This window comes from Triticum dicoccoides, chromosome 5A (assembly GCF_002162155.2).
Source record: "Triticum dicoccoides isolate Atlit2015 ecotype Zavitan chromosome 5A, WEW_v2.0, whole genome shotgun sequence".
In the NCBI taxonomy this organism is placed as follows: Eukaryota; Viridiplantae; Streptophyta; class Magnoliopsida; order Poales; family Poaceae; genus Triticum; species Triticum dicoccoides.
The window spans coordinates 662971243-662989560 of NC_041388.1; the positions used below are offsets into that span (position 1 = coordinate 662971243).

An 18318-nucleotide genomic window follows, 5' to 3' on the forward strand; every position below is an offset into this window, starting at 1 on the left:
GTGTTCGCAGATTTGCCCCGCAGTGTGTCGGATGCCGCAAAGTACTACCAGGCCGAGGAGGGAAGCTCGACGGAGAAGTTGTTCTGTTCTCAATATACTGAGACCGAACACCCGATGCATGTGAGCGACCAGCTGAAGCAACTGGTCGAGCTGCGCAAGGCGGCCGAACAGGCCATGAGGGGCCTTATAGTCCGGATGTGGCCTGGTGACTCCCTTCCCAACAGCTACTGTGGCCTGGTGAGGCGGCTTGTGGATGCCTGCCCACGGCTGGAGATCATAAAGCGGTCCGTCTGCATCGAAGGTGCACGCCAGGCTTTTGCCCGTGCGAAGGTGCACTGGGCGAAGATGGACGCCGAGAAGCTGGTGAAGGAGGGGCCGCCGCAGGGCAAAGAGCACCGCCACCCCAAAATGTATTATGAGGGTGTCCTGAAGGGTCTTGTGGCGGACGAGTGTGCGAAGGATGTAATTTTTGAATGAGCTTGCTCTTGTGATCCTGTATTATGAAAACTTGTTCATATGCGCTATGCAACGCTTGTTTGAATTTAAAATATTACCTTCTGTGCGGTTGTTTATTAAATCTGAGAGATGGCCAGTCGTCGGCTTCTGCCCCCATGCCACGAGTGCTGGGGTGTTCGGGATAAATCTTGAAGAAAATATGCCCTAGAGGCAATAATAAAGTTATTATTTATTTTCTTATATCATGATAAATGTTTATTATTCATGCTAGAATTGTATTAACCGGAAACATAATACATGTGTGAATACATAGACAAACAGAGTGTCACTAGTATGCCTCTACTTGACTAGCTCGTTGATCAAAGATGGTTATGTTTCCTAACCATAGACATGAGTTCTCATTTGATTAACGGGATCACATCATTAGGAGAATGATGTGATTGACTTGACCCATTTCGTTAGCTTAGCACTTGATCGTTTAGTTTGTTGCTATTGCTTTCTTCATGACTTATACATGTTCCTATGACTATGAGATTATGCAACTCCCGTTTACTGAAGGAACACTTTGTGTGCTACCAAACGTCACAACGTAATTGGGTGATTATAAAGGTGCTCTACAGGTGTCTCCGAAGGTACTTGTTGGGTTGGCGTATTTCGAGATTAGGATTTGTCACTCTGATTATCGGAGAGGTATCTCTGGGCCCACTCGGTAATGCACATCACTATAAGCCTTGCAAGCATTGCAACTAATGAGTTAGTTGCGGGATGATGTGTTATGGGACGAGTAAAGCCGGTAACGAGATTGAACTAGGTATTGAGATACCGACGATCGAATCTCGGGCAAGTAACATACCGATGACAAAGGGAACAACGTATGTTGTTATGCGGTTTGATCGATAAAGATCTTCGTAGAATATGTGGGAGCCAATATGAGCATCCAGGTTCCGCTATTGGTTATTGACCGGAGACGTGTCTCGGTCATGTCTACATAGTTCTCGAACCCGTAGGGTCCGCACGCTTAAAGTTCGGTGACGATCGTAATAAGAGTTTTTGTGTTTTTGATGTACCGAAGGTTGTTCGGTGTCCCGGATGAGATCGGGGACATGACGAGGAGTCTCGAAATGGTCGAGACGTAAAGATTGATATATTGGATGACTATGTTTGGACATCGAAAGGGTTCCATGTGGTTCAGGCATTTTTTCGAAGTACCGGGAGGTTACCGGAACCCCCCGGGAGAAGTTATGGGCCTTATGGGCCATAAGAATGAAGCACACCAGCCCACAAGGGGCTGGTGCGCCCCCTTTGGGAGGGAGGCCGAATTGGAGAAGGTTTGGGGGTTGCCCCCCCCCTTTCCTTCTCTCCTACTCCTCCTTCCCTTCCTCTCCTACTCCAACTAGGGAAGGGAGGAATCCTACTCCCGGTGGGAGTAGGACTCCTCCAGGGCGCGCCATAGGGGCCGGCCCTCTCTCCCGCCTCCACTCCTTTATATACGGGGGTGGGGGCACCCCATAGACACAGAAGTTGATCTTCGTGATCGTTCCTTAGCCGTGTGCGGTGCCCCCTTCCACCATATTCCACCTTGGTCATATTGTAGCGGTGCTTAGGCGAAGCCCTGCGTCGGTAGAACATCATCACCATCATCACGCCGTCATGCTGACGAAACTCTCCCTCAACACTTTGCTGGATCGGAGCTCGAGGGACGTCACCAAGTTGAACTTGTGCAGAACTCAGAGGTGTCGTACGTTCGGTACTTGGATCGGTCGGATCGGGAAGACGTACGACTACTTCCTCTACATTGTGTCAACGCTTCCATTGCCGGTCTACGAGGGTACGTAGACAACACTCTCCTCTCTCGTTGCTATGCATCACCATGATCCTGCATGTGCGTAGAATTTTTTTGAAATTACTATGTTCCCCAACAGTTGTATCAGAGCCTAGGTTTTATGCGTAGATGTCATATGCACGAGTAGAACACAAGTGAGTTGTGGGCGATATAAGTCATATTGCTTACCAGCATGTCATACTTTGGTTCGGCGGTATTGTTGGATGAAGCGGCCCGGACCGACATTACGCGTACGCTTATGCGAGACTGGTTCTACTGACGTGCTTTGCACACGGGTGGCTAGCGGGTGTCAGTTTCTCCAACTTTAGTTGAACCGTGTGTGGCTACGCACGGTCCTTGCGAAGGTTAAAATAGCACCAACTTGACGAACTATCGTTGTGGTTTTGATGCGTAGGTAAGAACGGTTCTTGCTCAGCCCGTAGTAGCCACGTAAAACTTGCAACAACAAAGTAGAGGACGTCTAACTTGTTTTTGCAGGGCATGTTGTGATGTGATATGGTCAAGACGTGATGAGATATAAGTTGTTGTATAAGATGATCATGTTTTGTTGAAGTTATCAGCAACTGGCAGAAGCCTTATGGTTGTCTCTTTATTGCATAAGATGCAAGCGCCAAATAATTGCTTTACTTTATCGCTATGCGATAGCAATAGTTGCAAGAGCAGTAGTTGGCGAGACGACCATGTGACGACACATTGATATAGATCAAGATGATGGAGATCATGGTGTCATGCCGGTGACGATTGAAATCATGACGATACTTTGGAGATGGAGATCAAAGGCACAAGATGATGATGGCCATATCATGTCACATATTTTGATTGCATGTGATGTTTATCTTTTATACATCTTATTTTGCTTAGTTCGACAATAGCTTTATAAGATGATCTCTCACTAATTATCAAGGTACAAGTGTTCTCCCTGAGTATGCACCGTTGCGAAAGTTCTTCGTGTTGAGACACCACGTGATGATCAGGTGTGATAGGCTCTACGTTCAAATACAACGAGTGAAAAACAGTTGCACACGCGGAATACTCAGGTCAAACTTGACGAGCCTAGCATATAACAGATATGGCCTCGGAACACGGAGACCGAAAGGTCGAGCGTGAATCATATAGTAGATATGATCAACATAGTGATGTTCACCATTGAAACTACTCCATCTCACGTGATGATCGGACAGTGTTTAGTTGATTTGGATCACGTGATCACTTATAGGATTAGAGGGATGTATATCTAAGTGGGAGTTCTTAAGTAATATGATTAATTGAACTTTAATTTATCATGAACTTAGTCCTGGTAGTATTAGCATATCTATGTTGTAGATCAATAGCTCGCGTTTAGCTCCCCTGTTTTATTTTTGATATGTTCCTAGAGAAAAGTAAGTTGAAAGATGTTAGTAGCAATGATGCGGATTGGATCCGTGATCTTAGATTTATCCTCGTTGCTGCATAGAAGAATTATGTCTTTGATGCACCGCTAGGTGACAAACCTATTGCAGGAGCAGATGCAGATGTTATGAACATTTGGCTAGCTCAATATGATGACTACTTGATAGTTTAGTGCACCATGCTTAAACGGTTTAGAATCGGGACTTCAAAGACGTTTTGAACATCATAGACCATATGAGATGTTCCAGGAGTTGAAGTTAATATTTCAAGCAAATACCCGAGTTGAGAGATATGAAGTCTCCAACAAGTTATATAGCTAAAAGATGGAGGAGAATAGCTCAAGCAGTGAGCATGTGCTCAGATTGTCTGGGTACTACAATCGCTTGAATCAAGTGGGAGTTAATCTTCCAGATAAAATAGTGATTGACAGAATTCTCTAGTCACCATCACCAAGTTAGTAGAACTTCGTGATGGACTATGATATGCAAGGGATAATGGAAACGATTCCCAAGCTCTTCGTAATGCTGAAATCGACGCAGGTAGAAATCAAGAAAAATATCAAGTGTTGATGGTAGACAAGACCACTAGTTTCAAGAAAAAGGCAAAGGGAAGAAGGGGAACTTCATGAAGAACGGCAAGCAAGTTGTTGCTCAAGTGAAGAAGCCCAAGTCTGGTCCTAAGCCTGAGACTAAGTGCTTCTACTGCAAAGGGACTGGTCACTGGAAGCGGAACTGCCCCAAGTATTTGGCGGATAAGAAGGATGACAAAGTGAACAAAGGTATATTTGATATACAGATTATTGATGTGTATTTTACTAGTGTTCGTGGCAACCCCTCGGTATTTGATACTGGTTCAGTTGCTAAGAGTAGTAACTCGAAACGGGAGTTGCAGAATGAACATAGACTAGTTAAGGATGAAGTGACGATGTGTGTTGGAAGTGGTTCCAAGATTGATATGATCATCATCGCACACTCCCTATACTTTTGGGATTAGTGTTGAACCTAAATAAGTGTTATTTGGTGTTTGCGTTGAGCATGAATATGATTTGATCATGTTTATTACAATACAATTATTCATTTAAGTAAGAGAATAAATTGTTGTTCTGTTTACATGAATAAAACCTTATATGGTTACACACCCAATGAAAATGGTTCGTTGGATATCGATCGTAGTGATACACATATTCATAATATTGAAACCAAAAGATGCAAAGTTAATAATGATAGTGCAACTTATTTGTGGCACTACCGTTTAGGTCATATTGGTGTAAAGCGCATGAAGAAAATCCATGCTGATGGGCTTTTAGAATCACTTGATTATGAATCAGTTGATGCTTGCAAACCATGCCTCATGGGCAAGATGACTAAGACTCCGTTGTCCAGAACAATGGAGCGAGCAACAGATTTGTTAGAAATCATACATACTGATGTATGTGGTCCGATGAATATTGAGGCTCGCGACAGGTATCATTATTTTCAGATCTTCACAGATGATTTGAGCAGATATGAGTATATCTACTTGATGAAACACAAGTCTGAAACATTTGAAAAGTTCAAAGAATTTCAGAGTGAAGTGGAGAATCATCGTAACAAAAATAAAAGTTTCTACGATATGATCGCAGAAGTAAAATATTTGAGTTATGAGTTTGACCTTCAGTTAAAAACAATGTGAAATAGTTTCACTACTCACGCCACCTGGAACACCACAGTGTAATGGTGTGTCCGAACGTCATAACCGTACTTTATTAGATATCGTGCGATCTATGATGTCTCTTACCAATTTACCACTATCGTTTTGGGGTTATGCATTAGAGACAGCTACATTCACATTAAATAGGGCACCATCTAAATCCGTTGAGACGACACCGTATGAACTATGGTTTGGCAAGAAACCTAAGCTGTCGTTTCTTAAAGTTTGAGGTTGCAATGCTTATGTGAAAAAGTTTCAACCTGATAAGCTCAAACCCAAATCGGAGAAGTGCGTCTTCATAGGATACCCAAAAGAAAATGTTGGGTACACCTTCTATCACAGATCCTAAGGCAAGATATTCATTGCTGAGAATGGATCCTTTCTAGAGAAGGAGTTTCTCTCGAAAGAAGTGAGTGGGAGGAAAGTAGAACTTGATGAGGTAACTATACCTGCTCCCTTATTGGAAAGTAGTTCATCATAGAAATCTGTTCCTGTGACTACTACACCAATTAGTGAGGAAGCTAATGATGATGATCATGTAACTTCAGATCAAGTTACTACCGAACCTCGTAGGTAAACCAGAGTGAGATCCGCACCAGAGTGGTACGGTAATCATGTTCTGGAGGTCATGTTACTTGACCATGACGAGCCTATGAACTATGCGGAAGCAATGATGAGCCCAGATTCCACGAAATGGCTTGAGGCCATGAAATCTGAGATGAGATCCATGTATGAGAACAAAGTATGGACTTTGATTGACTTCCCAAAGATCGGCGAGCCATTGAGATCAAATGGATCTTCAAGAGGAAGATGGACGTTGATAGTAGTGTTACTATCTACAAAGCCAGAATTGTCGCAAAAAGTTTTCGACAAGTTCAAGGTGTTGACTACGATGAGAGTTTCTCACTCATATCTATGCTTAAGTCTGTCCGAATCATGTTAGCAATTACCACATTTTATGAAATCTGGCAAATGGATAAACAAAACTGCATTCCTTAATGGATTTATTAAAGAAGAGTTGTATATGATGCAACCAGAAGGTTTTGTCAATCCTAAAGGTGCTAACAAAATATGCAAGCTCCAGCGATCCATCTATGGACTGGTGCAAGCATCTTGGAGTTGGAATATACGCTTTGATAAGTTGATCAAAGCATATAGTTTTATACAGACTTGCCATGAGTGCTGGGGTGTTCGGGATAAATCTTGAAGGAAATATGCCCTAGAGGAAATAATAAAGTTAATATTTATTTCATTATATCATGATAAATGTTTATTATTCATGCTAGAATTGTATTAACCGGAAACATAATACATGTGTGAATACATAGACAAACAGAGTGTCACTAATATGCCTCTACTTGACTAGCTCGTTGATCAAAGATGGTTATGTTTCCTAACCATAGACATGAGTTGTCATTTGATTAATGGGATCACATCATTAGGAGAATGGTGTGATTGACTTGACCCATTTCATTAGCTTAGCACTTGATCGTTTAGTTTGTTGCTATTGCTTTCTTCATGACTTATACATGTTCCTATGACTATGAGATTATGCAACTCCCGTTTACCGGAGGAACACTTTGTGTGCTACCAAACATCACAACGTAACTGGGTGATTATAAAGGTGCTCTATAGGTGTCTCCGAAGATACTTGTTGGGTTGGCGTATTTCGAGATTAGGATTTGTCACTCCGATTGTCGAAGAGGTATCTCTGGGCCCACTCGGTAATGCACATCACTATAAGCCTTGCAAGCATTGCAACTAATGAGTTAGTTGTGGGATTATGTGTTATGGGACGAGTAAAGAGACTTGTCGGTAATGAGATTGAACTAGGTATTGAGATACCGATGATCGAATCTCGGGCAAGTAACATACCGATGACAAAGGGAACAACGTATGTTGTTATGCGGTTTGACCGATAAAGATCTTCGTAGAATATGTGGGAGCCAATATGAGCATCCAGGTTCCACTATTGGTTATTGACCGGAGACGTGTCTCGGTCATGTCTACATAGTTCTCGAACCCGTAGGGTCCGCACGCTTAAAGTTCGGTGACGATCGTAATAAGAGTTTTTGTGTTTTTGATGTACCGAAGGTTTTTCGGAGTCCCGGATGAGATCGGGGACATGACGAGGAGTCTCGAAATGGTCGAGACGTAAAGATTGATATATTGGATGACTATGTTTGGACATCGGAAGGGTTCCAAGTGGTTCAGGCATTTTTCTGGAGTATCGGGAGGTTACCGGAACCCCCCGGGAGAAGTTATGGGCCTTATGGGCCATAAGAATGAAGCACACCAGCCCACAAGGGGCTGGTGCGCCCCCTTTGGGAAGGAGGCCGAATTGGAGAACGTTTGGGGGTTGCGCCCCCCCCCCTTTCCTTCTCTCCTACTCCTCCTTCCCTTCCTCTCCTACTCCAACTAGGGAAGGGAGGAATCCTACTCCCGGTGGGAGTAGGACTCCTCCAGGGCGCGCCATAGGGGCCGGCCCTCTCCCCCTCCTCCACTCCTTTATATATGGGGGTGGGGGCACTCCATAGACACAGAAGTTGATCTTCGTGATCGTTCCTTAGCCGTGTGCGGTGCCCCCCTTCCACCATATTCCACCTCGGTCATATCGTAGCGGTGCTTAGGCGAAGCCCTACGTTGGTAGAACATCATCACCATCATCACGCCGTCGTGCTGACGAAACTCTCCCTCAACACTTTGCTGGATCAGAGCTCGAGGGACGTCACCAAGTTGAACGTGTGCAGAACTCAGAGGTGTTGTACGTTCCGTACTTGGATCGGTCGGATCGGGAAGACGTACGACTACTTCCTCTATGTTGTGTCAACGCTTCCGTTGCCGGTCTACGAGGGTACGTAGACAACACTCTCCTCTCTCGTTGCTATGCATCACCATGATCTTGCATGTGCGTAGAATTTTTTTTGAAATTACTACGTTCCCCAACAAATCTGAGCACTCTTTTTCCCATTGTTGGGTCCTTCGAGGGATGTGCTCAGCACAACGAACAAGCCAATCGGACTATAATGCTTTATCACTCTCACGTAGCCATAGAAGTCTACAATTTTAAATTTTGGCGAAGCCCCTAGTATTCGGAAGGCCGAATTCGGGGCGCTATACACGCCTAAGCCGGACAAAGCCGACTCCTCGCTCTAAGCGGCATAAGTCTTTAGGGACTCAAGACCTCTCGAATAGCGACCAGCTCTCGCCTTATCATGATAGTCAGTTTTAGCTTTCTCTACTGAGGTGCTTGCCCAGATGAACCGGGGCACAATCGCAGTAGTTCTCCCAGTGCTACCTTAGCCGATATAGCGGAACGTAAGGTACCAAAACATGGGAGCTGGGCAAACCCAACTATTGACCCAAGACATGATTCGGAGCTGATGCATATAACGTTATAAGTTCGGGGTGCCGCATTGTCGAAAGTGTTCAAACTTCTCATGTCGTATTATGGGGTACGCTTAAGCCCCTGGCGTATTGGCCGTACCAGAGTGTACGGGTGCTGAATGTCATGAATGAACATATGTATATAGAAGAATAGAGAATGCGGTAATAGTCTAGTGCTATGCATTGTTTATTCAAAAAGGTGCGTCGAAGCAGAATGATACAAGTAGTGCGATAAGCAAAAAGTATGACTATTTGACATGTCCCCTCCAAGGGCAAGCTGAGGAATGGTATTTAAAGCAAGTATTTCACTCGTTATCAGAGACCACCTGGGAGTTCCATGGTGCGGCGTAGCTTTTTGCCTCCTTGGTTGTTGTATCGTGTGTCCAGCAATCGTACTACCGAACGGGGTTTCCGGAGAGTAAAGTCATGAAAGAGAGAAAAGAATAACAAAGCGGGAAGCCCCTAGTGCGGTTGAGCCGCGTTTTGGGGCGTGCCGTAGTCGTGCCCCCCCCCCCACCTATGCCCATGGTATTTTCAATGCGTAATTATGTACGCGTGGCACGTATTTCGTCGTTTGGCTGGGACAGGGGTGGGGCCGCGTTGCTATGCGAGCTCGAAACGTGCGAGGTGGTCTTGTTGTAGATTACCCCAGGCGCGCTTGATGGTGTCCGGGTGTTTAATCACCGAACTGGTGGATTGCCTGAAGAGGCTGCTTTGTGCTTCTGCTGCGAGGGTCGCAGTGTGCTCCTCCATGCAGAGAGAGCGCTCTGTGTTTCCATTGACTGTGATGACCCCCCGAGGTCCTGGCATCTTGAGCTTGAGGTATGCATAATGCGGTACCGCGTTGAATCTTGCAAATGCAGTTCGCCCGAGCAATGTGTGATAGCCACCGCGGAACGGGACTATATCGAAGATTAACTCCTCGCTTTGGAAGTTATCCGGGGATCCGAAGACCACTTCCAGTGTGACTGAGCCTGTGCAATGGGCCTCTACACCTGGTATGACACCTTTGAAGGTCGTTTTTGTGGGTTTGATCCTTGAGGGGTCTATATCCATTTTGCTCACTGTGTCCTGATAAAGCAGGTTTAGACTGTTGCCGCCGTCCATAAGGACTCGAGTGAGGTGAAATCCCTCGATGATTGGGTCTAGGACCAGTGTGGCGAATCCGCCATGACGGATACTAGTGGGGTGGTCCCTGCGATCGAAGGTGATCAGACAGAAGGACCATGGGTTGAACTTTGGGGCGACTGACTCCAACGCATATACGTCCCTTAGCGCACGCTTCCGCTCCCTCTTGGGGATGTGGGTTGCGTATATCATGTTCACCGTCCGCAGTTGTGGGGGGAACCTCTTCTGTCCTCCGGTGTTCGGCGGTCGGGGCTCCTCCTCGTCATCGCTATGTAGCCCCTTATCTTTGTTTTCGGCATTTAACTTGCTGGCCTGCTTGAACACCCAACATTCCCTGTTGGTGTGGTTGGCTGGCTTGTCGGGGGTGCCGTGTATTTGACACGAACGATCAAGTATACGGTCCAGACTAGACGGGCCCGGAGTGCTTATTTTGAATGGCTTTTTCCGCTGACCGGGTTTAGAGCCTCTGAATCCGGCATTGACTGCCGTATCCTCGGTATTGTCGCTGTTGATGCGGCGCTTGTGTTTGTTGCGACGTGACCTGCCATTACTATCCTTGGTATCTGAAGTACCATGGTTCTTTGATATATTATTGCTGCGAGCCATCCAGCTGTCCTCTCCCGCGCAAAAGCGGGTCATGAGTGTCGTGAGGGTTGCCATAGATTTCGGCTTTTCCTGGCCAAGGTGCCGGGCGAGCCACTCGTCGCGGATGTTGTGCTTAAAATCTGCTAGGGCCTCTGCATCCGGACAGTCGACAATTTGATTTTTCTTTGTCAGGAACCGTGTCCAGAATTGCCTGGCTGATTCTTCTGGCTGCTAAATTATGTGGCTCAAGTCATCGGCATCTGGTGGTCGCACATAAGTGCCCTGGAAGTTGTCAAGGAATGTGGCTTCCAGATCTTCCCAACAGCCAATGGATTCTGCTGGCAGGCTGTTGAGCCAATGCCGAGCTGGTCCTTTGAGTTTGAGTGGGAGGTATTTGATGGCATGTAGATCGTCACCGCGGGCCATGTGGATGTGCAGGAGGAAGTCCTCGATCCATACCGCAGGATTTGTTGTGCCGTCATATGATTCGATATTTACGGATTTGAAACCCTCTGGGATTTGGTGATCCATTACTTCGTCTGTGAAGCATAGAGGGTGTGCAGCGCCTCTGTACTGGGCTATATCACGACGCAGCTCAAATGAGTCTTGTCCGCTATGTTTGGCCCGGCCGGATTTACTTTTACTGTATCCGGCGTGACGGTTATCGTCTCGCGTAGTGGCGCGCCCTCGTGATCCGTAGATCGATCTTGCATGTTTTGCTTTATCCTCTAATATGTCTCGCAGGTCTAGCGCGTTTCCTCGTGCCTTGACATTTTTATTTGAGTTGCGTTGGGGTGCGGGCTGAGCTTTTGGCTGAAATGCCTCTCTGTCGCGGCCACGAGGTGGCCTATCAGCCGCGTCATACGCTGGAGATGTAGGTTTTAATGCTTTCTCCTCTAGTCGGGGTAGCAACCTGCGCTTTGGGTAACTCTTGGAGGGGCGTTCGAGTTCATATTCCTCGGTCGCAAGGACTTCGGTCCATCTGTTAGCTAGCAAATCTTGATCAGTTTGAAGCTAATGTTACTTTTTCTTAAGGCTATTTGACGTGGCTATAAGCCGGCGCTTGAAGCACTCTTGCTCGACGGGATCCTCAGGCACGACAAATTCGTCATCATCGAGGCTTGCCTCGTCTTCGGAGGGAGACGTGTAATTATCATCATCCGCCTCTTCATCTGCCGCTCTCTCGGGAGGGCTAGTTTCTCCATCCTCCTGCTCTAAATCTTGCTGGAGGGGATTGTTGTCATCTTCGGCACTGTCCGGAGTGCTATTATCTCCTGTGCTGGTATCACCGCTTTTGCCTTGGCGAGACTTAGAGCGGCGCCGCTAACGTCGGCTCTTGGGTTGCTTCTTGGAGGGGTCATCCTCCGCTGTCCCGTCGCCATTGCCTTCTTTGGGTGTGTCCACCATATATATATCATATGATGAGGTGGTTGTCCAGTGCCCTGTGGGCAGTGGTTCTTGTTCGTCTCCTGCATCGTCGTCCATACTGTTGATGTCTTCGGAGTCGAAGTCGAGCATGTCGGCCAAATTGTCGACAGTTGCTACTAAGTGGGTGGTGGGTGGGCGGCGAATTTTTTCGTCATCCGCATCCTAATCCTGCCGAACATAGTTCGGTCAAGACTCTCCTGACAAGGAGAAAGACCTTAATGAGTTCAGTATGTCGCCAAAGGGCGAGTGCTGAAAGATATCCGTGGAGGTGAACTCCATGATCGGCACCCAGTCGGATTCGATAGGTACGGGCGCAGGCGGTTCGGAGTCCGTGGCCGGGGAAGAATCCGGCAGTTCGGCGTCACGCCTCCCGTGAAGGGTAAAGTCGGTATTTGGCTCGATCGCCGCTGAAGATGCGGCCTCCGTGGCGGGGTCTATCCACCCGTCCTTAGATGGCGCAACTGGCTCCGAATTGAGGGTCAGAGCGGTCGCCGGTGCGATTTCCCGAACACTGTCCGATGATGGAACTAAATCATGCTCATCGTGACCGTGCGGCGCACTCGGCAAGGGCTCGAATCCGTCGAAGATCAAGTCTCCGCGGATATCGGCCGTGTAGTTTAAGTTTCCAAACCTGACCTGGTGGCCAGGGGCGTAACTCTTGATCTGCTTCAGATGGCCAAGCGAGTTGGCCCGCAGTGCGAAGCCGCCGAATACAAAGATCTGTCCGGGGAGAAAAGTCTCACCCTGGACTGCATCGCTATCGATGATCGAAGGAGCCATCAAGCCTAACGATGACGACACAGAGGAATTCTCAATGAAAGTACCAATGTCGGTGTCAAAACCAGCGGATCTCGGGTAGGGGGTCCTGAACTATGCGTCTAAGGAGGATGGTAACAGGAGGCAGGGGACACGATGTTTACCCAGAATTCGGGCCCTCTTGATGGAGGTAATACCCTACGTCCTGCTTGATTGTTTTTAATAATATGAGTAGTACAAAAGTTGATCTACCACGAGATCGAAGAGGCTAAACTTTAAAAGCTAGTCTATGGTATGATTGTATGTTGTCCTACGGACTAAAATCCTCCGGTTTATATAGACACCGGATGGGGCTAGGGTTACACAGAGTCGATTATAAGGAAAGAGATCTACATATCCGTATTGCCAAACTTGCCTTCCACGCCAAGAAGAGTATCATCCGGACGCGGGACGAAATCTTCAATCTTGTATTTTTATAGTTCAACAGTCCGGCCAAAAGATATAATCCAGTTGTCCGGATACCCCCTAATCCAGGACTCCCTCACCCTCCCTCGACGGCATCGAGTGGAGTCGGCGGATCTGCAATCCAACGAGCATGAGGATATTCCCCGACCAACGTGCTACAGAGGCTTGGCCTTGATGTTCTGCGGCGGCCTGTTTAATAGTTTCACAACGCTGATTCAGCTATGTTGCTTCGACGGATCTGGTTTGTGGAGCTGTTTTTTCTTCTGCTTGTATTTGACGGTGCTTGAGCAACCACGGTGGTCGGCAACGAGCGAAGATGACTCATGGATGCAAGGATCTCTTAGGACTGAGTTTTTACATTGTTTCTTTTGAGGGCTTGTGTGCAATTGTACGTGACACATGTGTTCATGTGTCCTTTCAATGAACTTTTTACGTGCTCTGTATGCTTTTTGCGATATACACGTAGTTATTTATAGAAAAATACTGCTTTTGTTTCTAGTTTTGTGCTCCTTCGGTTCTAAGTTACGCGTCGTAGAAATAAGTGTATCTCGAAAAATGTCTTCTATAAAAATATGATACGTTATTGCCGTATTTTAAAAAAAATGTACTTAGAACTAAAATACATCTAGATTAATTCGAAACGGAGGGAGTATGAAACATGTCCAGTTTTAAAACATGAAGGTCGATAAAGAAAAGACGAGGGGTCATATGTTGACTTCTTGTAAATTTGAGGGACAAAAATATAAATATGTACATCCCTGAAACTGCAACCGACGTGGTCTTCCACACTCTTTAATCCCATTCCCGGATTGGCAGCGTCCACCGCCGCTCCAGCCGCCATCCGCCGCCCAAATCGATCACCGTCACTCCAGCCAAGCCATCCGCCGCCGCAAAATCGAGCCACCTTGTCCCCTCCTCCGCCGCTGCGGCCGACCCCGACCGAGGGAGATGCGGAAATACCAACGAGTCCTAGGATCGGTGGCCGCCCCTGCCCTGCTCTTGCTCCTGCTCCTCACCCTCGTCCTACCGTTTATTCAGACCCAGATGCAGAGCGCACGAGAGAAGGCTGCCGACGAGCGGCGGTTGGACGGAGGCATCGTGGACTCGCCGGGGGCAGAGAACGACCTCCGCATCATCGGCCTCGCCCGCTTCGCCGTCTCCGAGCACAAGAACAAGACCGTAAGCCCTCCACCCACCACCCCTCCCTCTTCCCTTCCCTTGTTGAATCTGGATGTTTCTGATCGACGCACGCAGGTCCTTCCTTGTGTAGGAAGTATCTATACATCGATCTATGCGAAATTCGAGTGCTTTAAACAATACTACTATGAGTAGCATGTGCGATTTGATTTCAATCGTGAGCTCTTAACAATTATCGAGTACTTTTCCGCGTGACTAATAATTTTGGTTGCAGAACGCTCTGCTGGAGTTTGAGAAAGTGGTGAGGCTGAAGCAGCAAGTTGTTGCAGGCATGATGTATTATATTACAATTCAGGTCAATGAGGGCGGGGCAAAGAAGATGTATGAAGCCAAGGTGTGGGAGCGGCCATGGATGGATTTCAAGAAGCTCATGGAGTTCAGGCCGGCAGAGCGCGCCTCTGCGAGCGCTTAAGGTATCAGTCAAGGAGCATATCATGCCTGCTTTTTTGCCCTGGTTGAATCATGCTGGCTGTAATCAATAAATAACCATGTTAATAAGTTTCTTGATTAATCATAAGGACTATCAACTGTTTTGAAAAAAAGATTGCGGTGTTATAAAAGAGAATTGTTCATCATGCATGCATTACTAGAATAGATATTAAGACACGTCTCACAGACTTATACGTAACCAAAAACCTTGTATTGTAATGTGTTGCTCTCCTTAATATATGGGCAGATCACTGTCATTCCCTCAAAAAAAAAAAATAAGACGCGTGATGTACCGAACCTTGTTCACCATTTTGTTTGTAGAGAATTGATTACTCTGAATCTGCTGATTTCAGGCGGGTCGGTCCCAGCTGTGCAAGGATATGCAGATATGGTGTGGATATAGCTATCGTCTGTGGGACATGTCTTAGCTGCTCTCTTGTGTAATATCAAGAACAAATCTGCTTCTTGCGAGTTCTTTTGAACCTGCCCATTGTGTACATCTTGCCATTCGAGTTTCAGATGGTTCATATATATCCAATGCAGTTAATTTAGCTTGGCCTGATGGCCTATCTAGTTCTTATTAAGCTACGCATCTGTACTGTTTTTGATGGTGCACTTCCTCGTAGCGTTTCGGGGGAGGACGACATGAACCAGGGACTCGACTTACTTGAACAAGGATATCAGAGCAATGAAAGGCAAAGTGGTAAAATTCAAGGTCCAAATATTTCGTTTGGGGTATTGATAGCTTAAAATCCAGAAGGTTTCTTAGGGAAGTGACTATGGCTATGTGGCAAAACCTGGAGGACATTTGTGCCCAGGTCAGGTTAATTATTGAACCTGACCGTGTGAAATGCTCGTTGACAAAACCTGGTGAGTTTGTTGTTGAATCTTGCTACTATCAGTATCCTGTGGCTAGAAGAGTAGCTTTCCATGCATAATGGTGTGGACTCTCAAGCTACCCTTGAGAACGAAAGTGTTGTGTTGGCTAGTGATCAGAAATACAACTCTGAACAAAGCAAATCTTCAGAAAAAGGGGATGAAAGGAGTCTGACCTGTGTGAATTTTGTGGTGATGGAACACTTGTTCTTCCTCTGCCCTCTAGCTAAATATATGTCTGGAATGTTTCCTTAGGGATAAGCACAAAGCCTAGTAGCTTCTCTAATTTGTGAAATACCTGGTTTACGTCTCTTTTTTTTCTAGTAGAGATCGGAAGTTGATTATGATCAGTGCTGCTGCCATTGTTTTGGCTCTCTGGAGAAGAAACAAATCTTTTTTGTTTCCAAGGAATCAAGCTTGCTGACTCTACAAATGTGACCTTACTTTTATGTCGTTTTCTCTACAGCCGGTCGAACCTCTAGAAAAGCGCGCTGCAAAGGCTTCTGCGATCGTGGGTGACATGATGGCGCGGGCAGCAAGGGAGATCTTCGAGCAACGGCATGGCTGGACGGGAATCCTGTGTCAAGGAGGCTGGCGATGCAGGTGCTGTTCTGTACTGTATGTTGTCTTGCTGTTCTGTATGTTGCCTTCTGAATATAGAACGCAACGCTGCTGAATCTGTACGTTTACCTGCAGCTGGAACTTAGTTGATGCAGTTTGTGTGTGTGTGTGTGTTACTACTGTTTGTTGGTGTAGCATGATGTACGCAGTGTGCAGTTCCAGAAATGAAATTGGGAGACGTCTCAGCAATCTCTAAACACATCATACATACATAGGTGCTTAACTATTTACAAAGCAGCAAGAGGCATCGTGTCTATATAACAAGTAAAAACACACCATGAACTACTCTCCGTCCCATAATATAAGAGCGTTTTTGACACTACAGTCTACAGGGAGTAGTATCGAACGGCAACAGCTCAGGTCAGATTAAGTAATGAACCTGACCGTGTTATTAGCTGGCCTGCACTTGTTCGGACCTACTCTCATGTACAGTAGTACTCTACAGCTTACTTCCAATCTCGACTTGACGGTTGTGATACGCCCGCGTTGGGCATTCTCCTCCCCTCTCTCGAGCGTTTTCTCAGTACCGCCGGCCTCCACTCCTTCCCGGATCGGCACCGTCCACCGCCACTCCAGCCAAGCCACCCACCGCCGAAAAATCAGAACCGGTCGACCTTACATAAACGCTTCCTTAACACCCAATTTTCCCACTAAAATAAGACATCAATTGGAGACGGAAAAAAAATTATATGAGACCGGGTCTCACGGTTAGCGGATGGGGTAGATGTTTTATGATTATGAATGCCATGTGTCATCCATCAGGATGGATCTCACATGAGATCTGGTCTTGTAAAATTCTTTTTCCCGGATCGGCATTGTCCACCGTCTTTGAGCTGAAAACACTAGCAGCCGGAGCAGCAACTCGTGTAGCAGAAGCAGCGCCTTGCTCTTGCCAAAGACACTTTTGGTGTGAAAAAATTTATAACATCCATTTTTCCTGCCTTAAAATAAGGCAGCTATCGGAGATGGTATTAATTCCCTTCCCGGATCGGCAGCCTCCACCGCCACTCCGCCCAAATCGAGCACCTCCACAGCCACTCTATATTTCCAGCCAAGCCGTCCGCCTTTCGCCGCCCCAAAATCCAGCCATCTTCTCCCCTCCTCCTCCGCCGCTGCGGCCGACCCCGATCGACGGAGATGCGGAAACACCACCGAGGTCTAGGATCGGTGGCTGCCCCTGCCCTGCTCCTGCTCCTGCTACTCGCCCTCGTCCTGCCGTCTACTCAGACCCAGTCCCAGAAGCAGAGCGCGCGAGAGACGGCTGCCATGGCGGCGGAACCCGCGCGGCGGCTGGCGGGAGGCATCGTGGAGTCGCCGGGGCGAGAGAACGATCTCTACATCGTCGGCCTCGCCCGCTTCGCCGTCTCCGAGCACAACAAGGAGGCCGTAAGCCCTCGGCCCACCACCGCTCCCCCCTTCCCTTGTTGAATCTGCATTCCCGTGTTCGACAAAGCAGTATAGGAAAGTAGTATTTGCATTGGTCTAATCTGAATTCACTGATGCAGAATACTCCGCTGGAGTTGGAGAAAGTGGTGAGGGTCAAGGAGCAAGCTGTTGCTGGCAGGCTCTACTACATCACAATCCAGGTCGATGAAGGCGGGGCAAAGAAGCTGTATGAAGCCAAGGTGCTGGAGCAGCTGTGGCTGGATGTCAGGAAGCTCGTGGAGTTCAGGCCGGCAGAGGGCGCCTCTCCCAACGTTTAAGGTTAAAAAAATGCATCTATTTCATGCATCAAAAGTATTCAAGGCTGTCACTCGTTTCAAGACCTAGCGCCGCCGCGTCCCATCCCCTGCCCTCCGAGCTGCCTGCCCTCCCAGTCTCGCCGCCACCCGAGGAGGCCGCCGGCGAACGCCGCGCACGCTCCGAGGAAGGTGGCGGCGGGGCGCCTCTGCTGCATCTCGCGGCCGCTTCGCCAGAGGAGGGGCGGAGCCGTCGTGTTGGATCTGGGGTCTATCCTCCGGGGCGTGCGAAGGCGTGGTGGCTCGGGGGCGTCGGCTGCTGGTGCTGCTCCCGGGCGCTCAGTTGGCCGCGGTCGGCTGAGTCGCGTATGGATCTGGCTACCAGGGGCG

General features: G+C 47.4%; 2 protein-coding genes across 3 annotated transcripts in view; both read left to right on the plus strand.

The window, feature by feature from the left end:
• The first annotated feature begins 13928 nt into the window (after positions 1-13928).
• Positions 13929-15303, plus strand: LOC119303896 (cysteine proteinase inhibitor A-like). Of its 2 annotated transcripts, none has more exons than XM_037581044.1 (3): positions 13929-14305; positions 14538-14736; positions 15106-15303. In XM_037581044.1, exons 1-2 carry the CDS (start codon positions 14075-14077, stop codon positions 14733-14735), a joined length of 429 nt encoding a protein of 142 aa, XP_037436941.1. In that variant the 5' UTR covers positions 13929-14074; the 3' UTR covers position 14736; positions 15106-15303. The 2 variants fall into 2 exon arrangements, with proteins under 2 accessions (XP_037436941.1, XP_037436942.1); XM_037581045.1 differs by having other exon boundaries at positions 14619-14736.
• Positions 15304-17229: 1926 nt separating this feature from the next.
• The window catches only part of LOC119303898 (cysteine proteinase inhibitor-like), a 2777-nt gene continuing 1688 nt past the window's right edge, over positions 17230-18318 (plus strand). Inside the window, exons 1-2 of the mRNA XM_037581047.1 lie at positions 17230-17635; positions 17755-17953. Of these exons, the coding sequence (XP_037436944.1) occupies positions 17387-17635; positions 17755-17952 (447 nt within the window). The 5' untranslated portion in view covers positions 17230-17386 and the 3' untranslated portion in view covers position 17953. The remainder of the gene's footprint in view (positions 17636-17754; positions 17954-18318) is intronic.

Excerpts from the sequence above, each read along its gene's own strand:
- LOC119303896 (XM_037581044.1), top strand. The coding sequence starts at position 14,075 with ATGCGGAAATACCAACGAGTCCTAGGATCGGTGGCCGCCCCTGCCCTG. Across the intron at positions 14,306-14,537 it reads CCGAGCACAAGAACAAGACC|AACGCTCTGCTGGAGTTTGA; the intron begins GTAAGCCCTCCA and ends TTTTGGTTGCAG.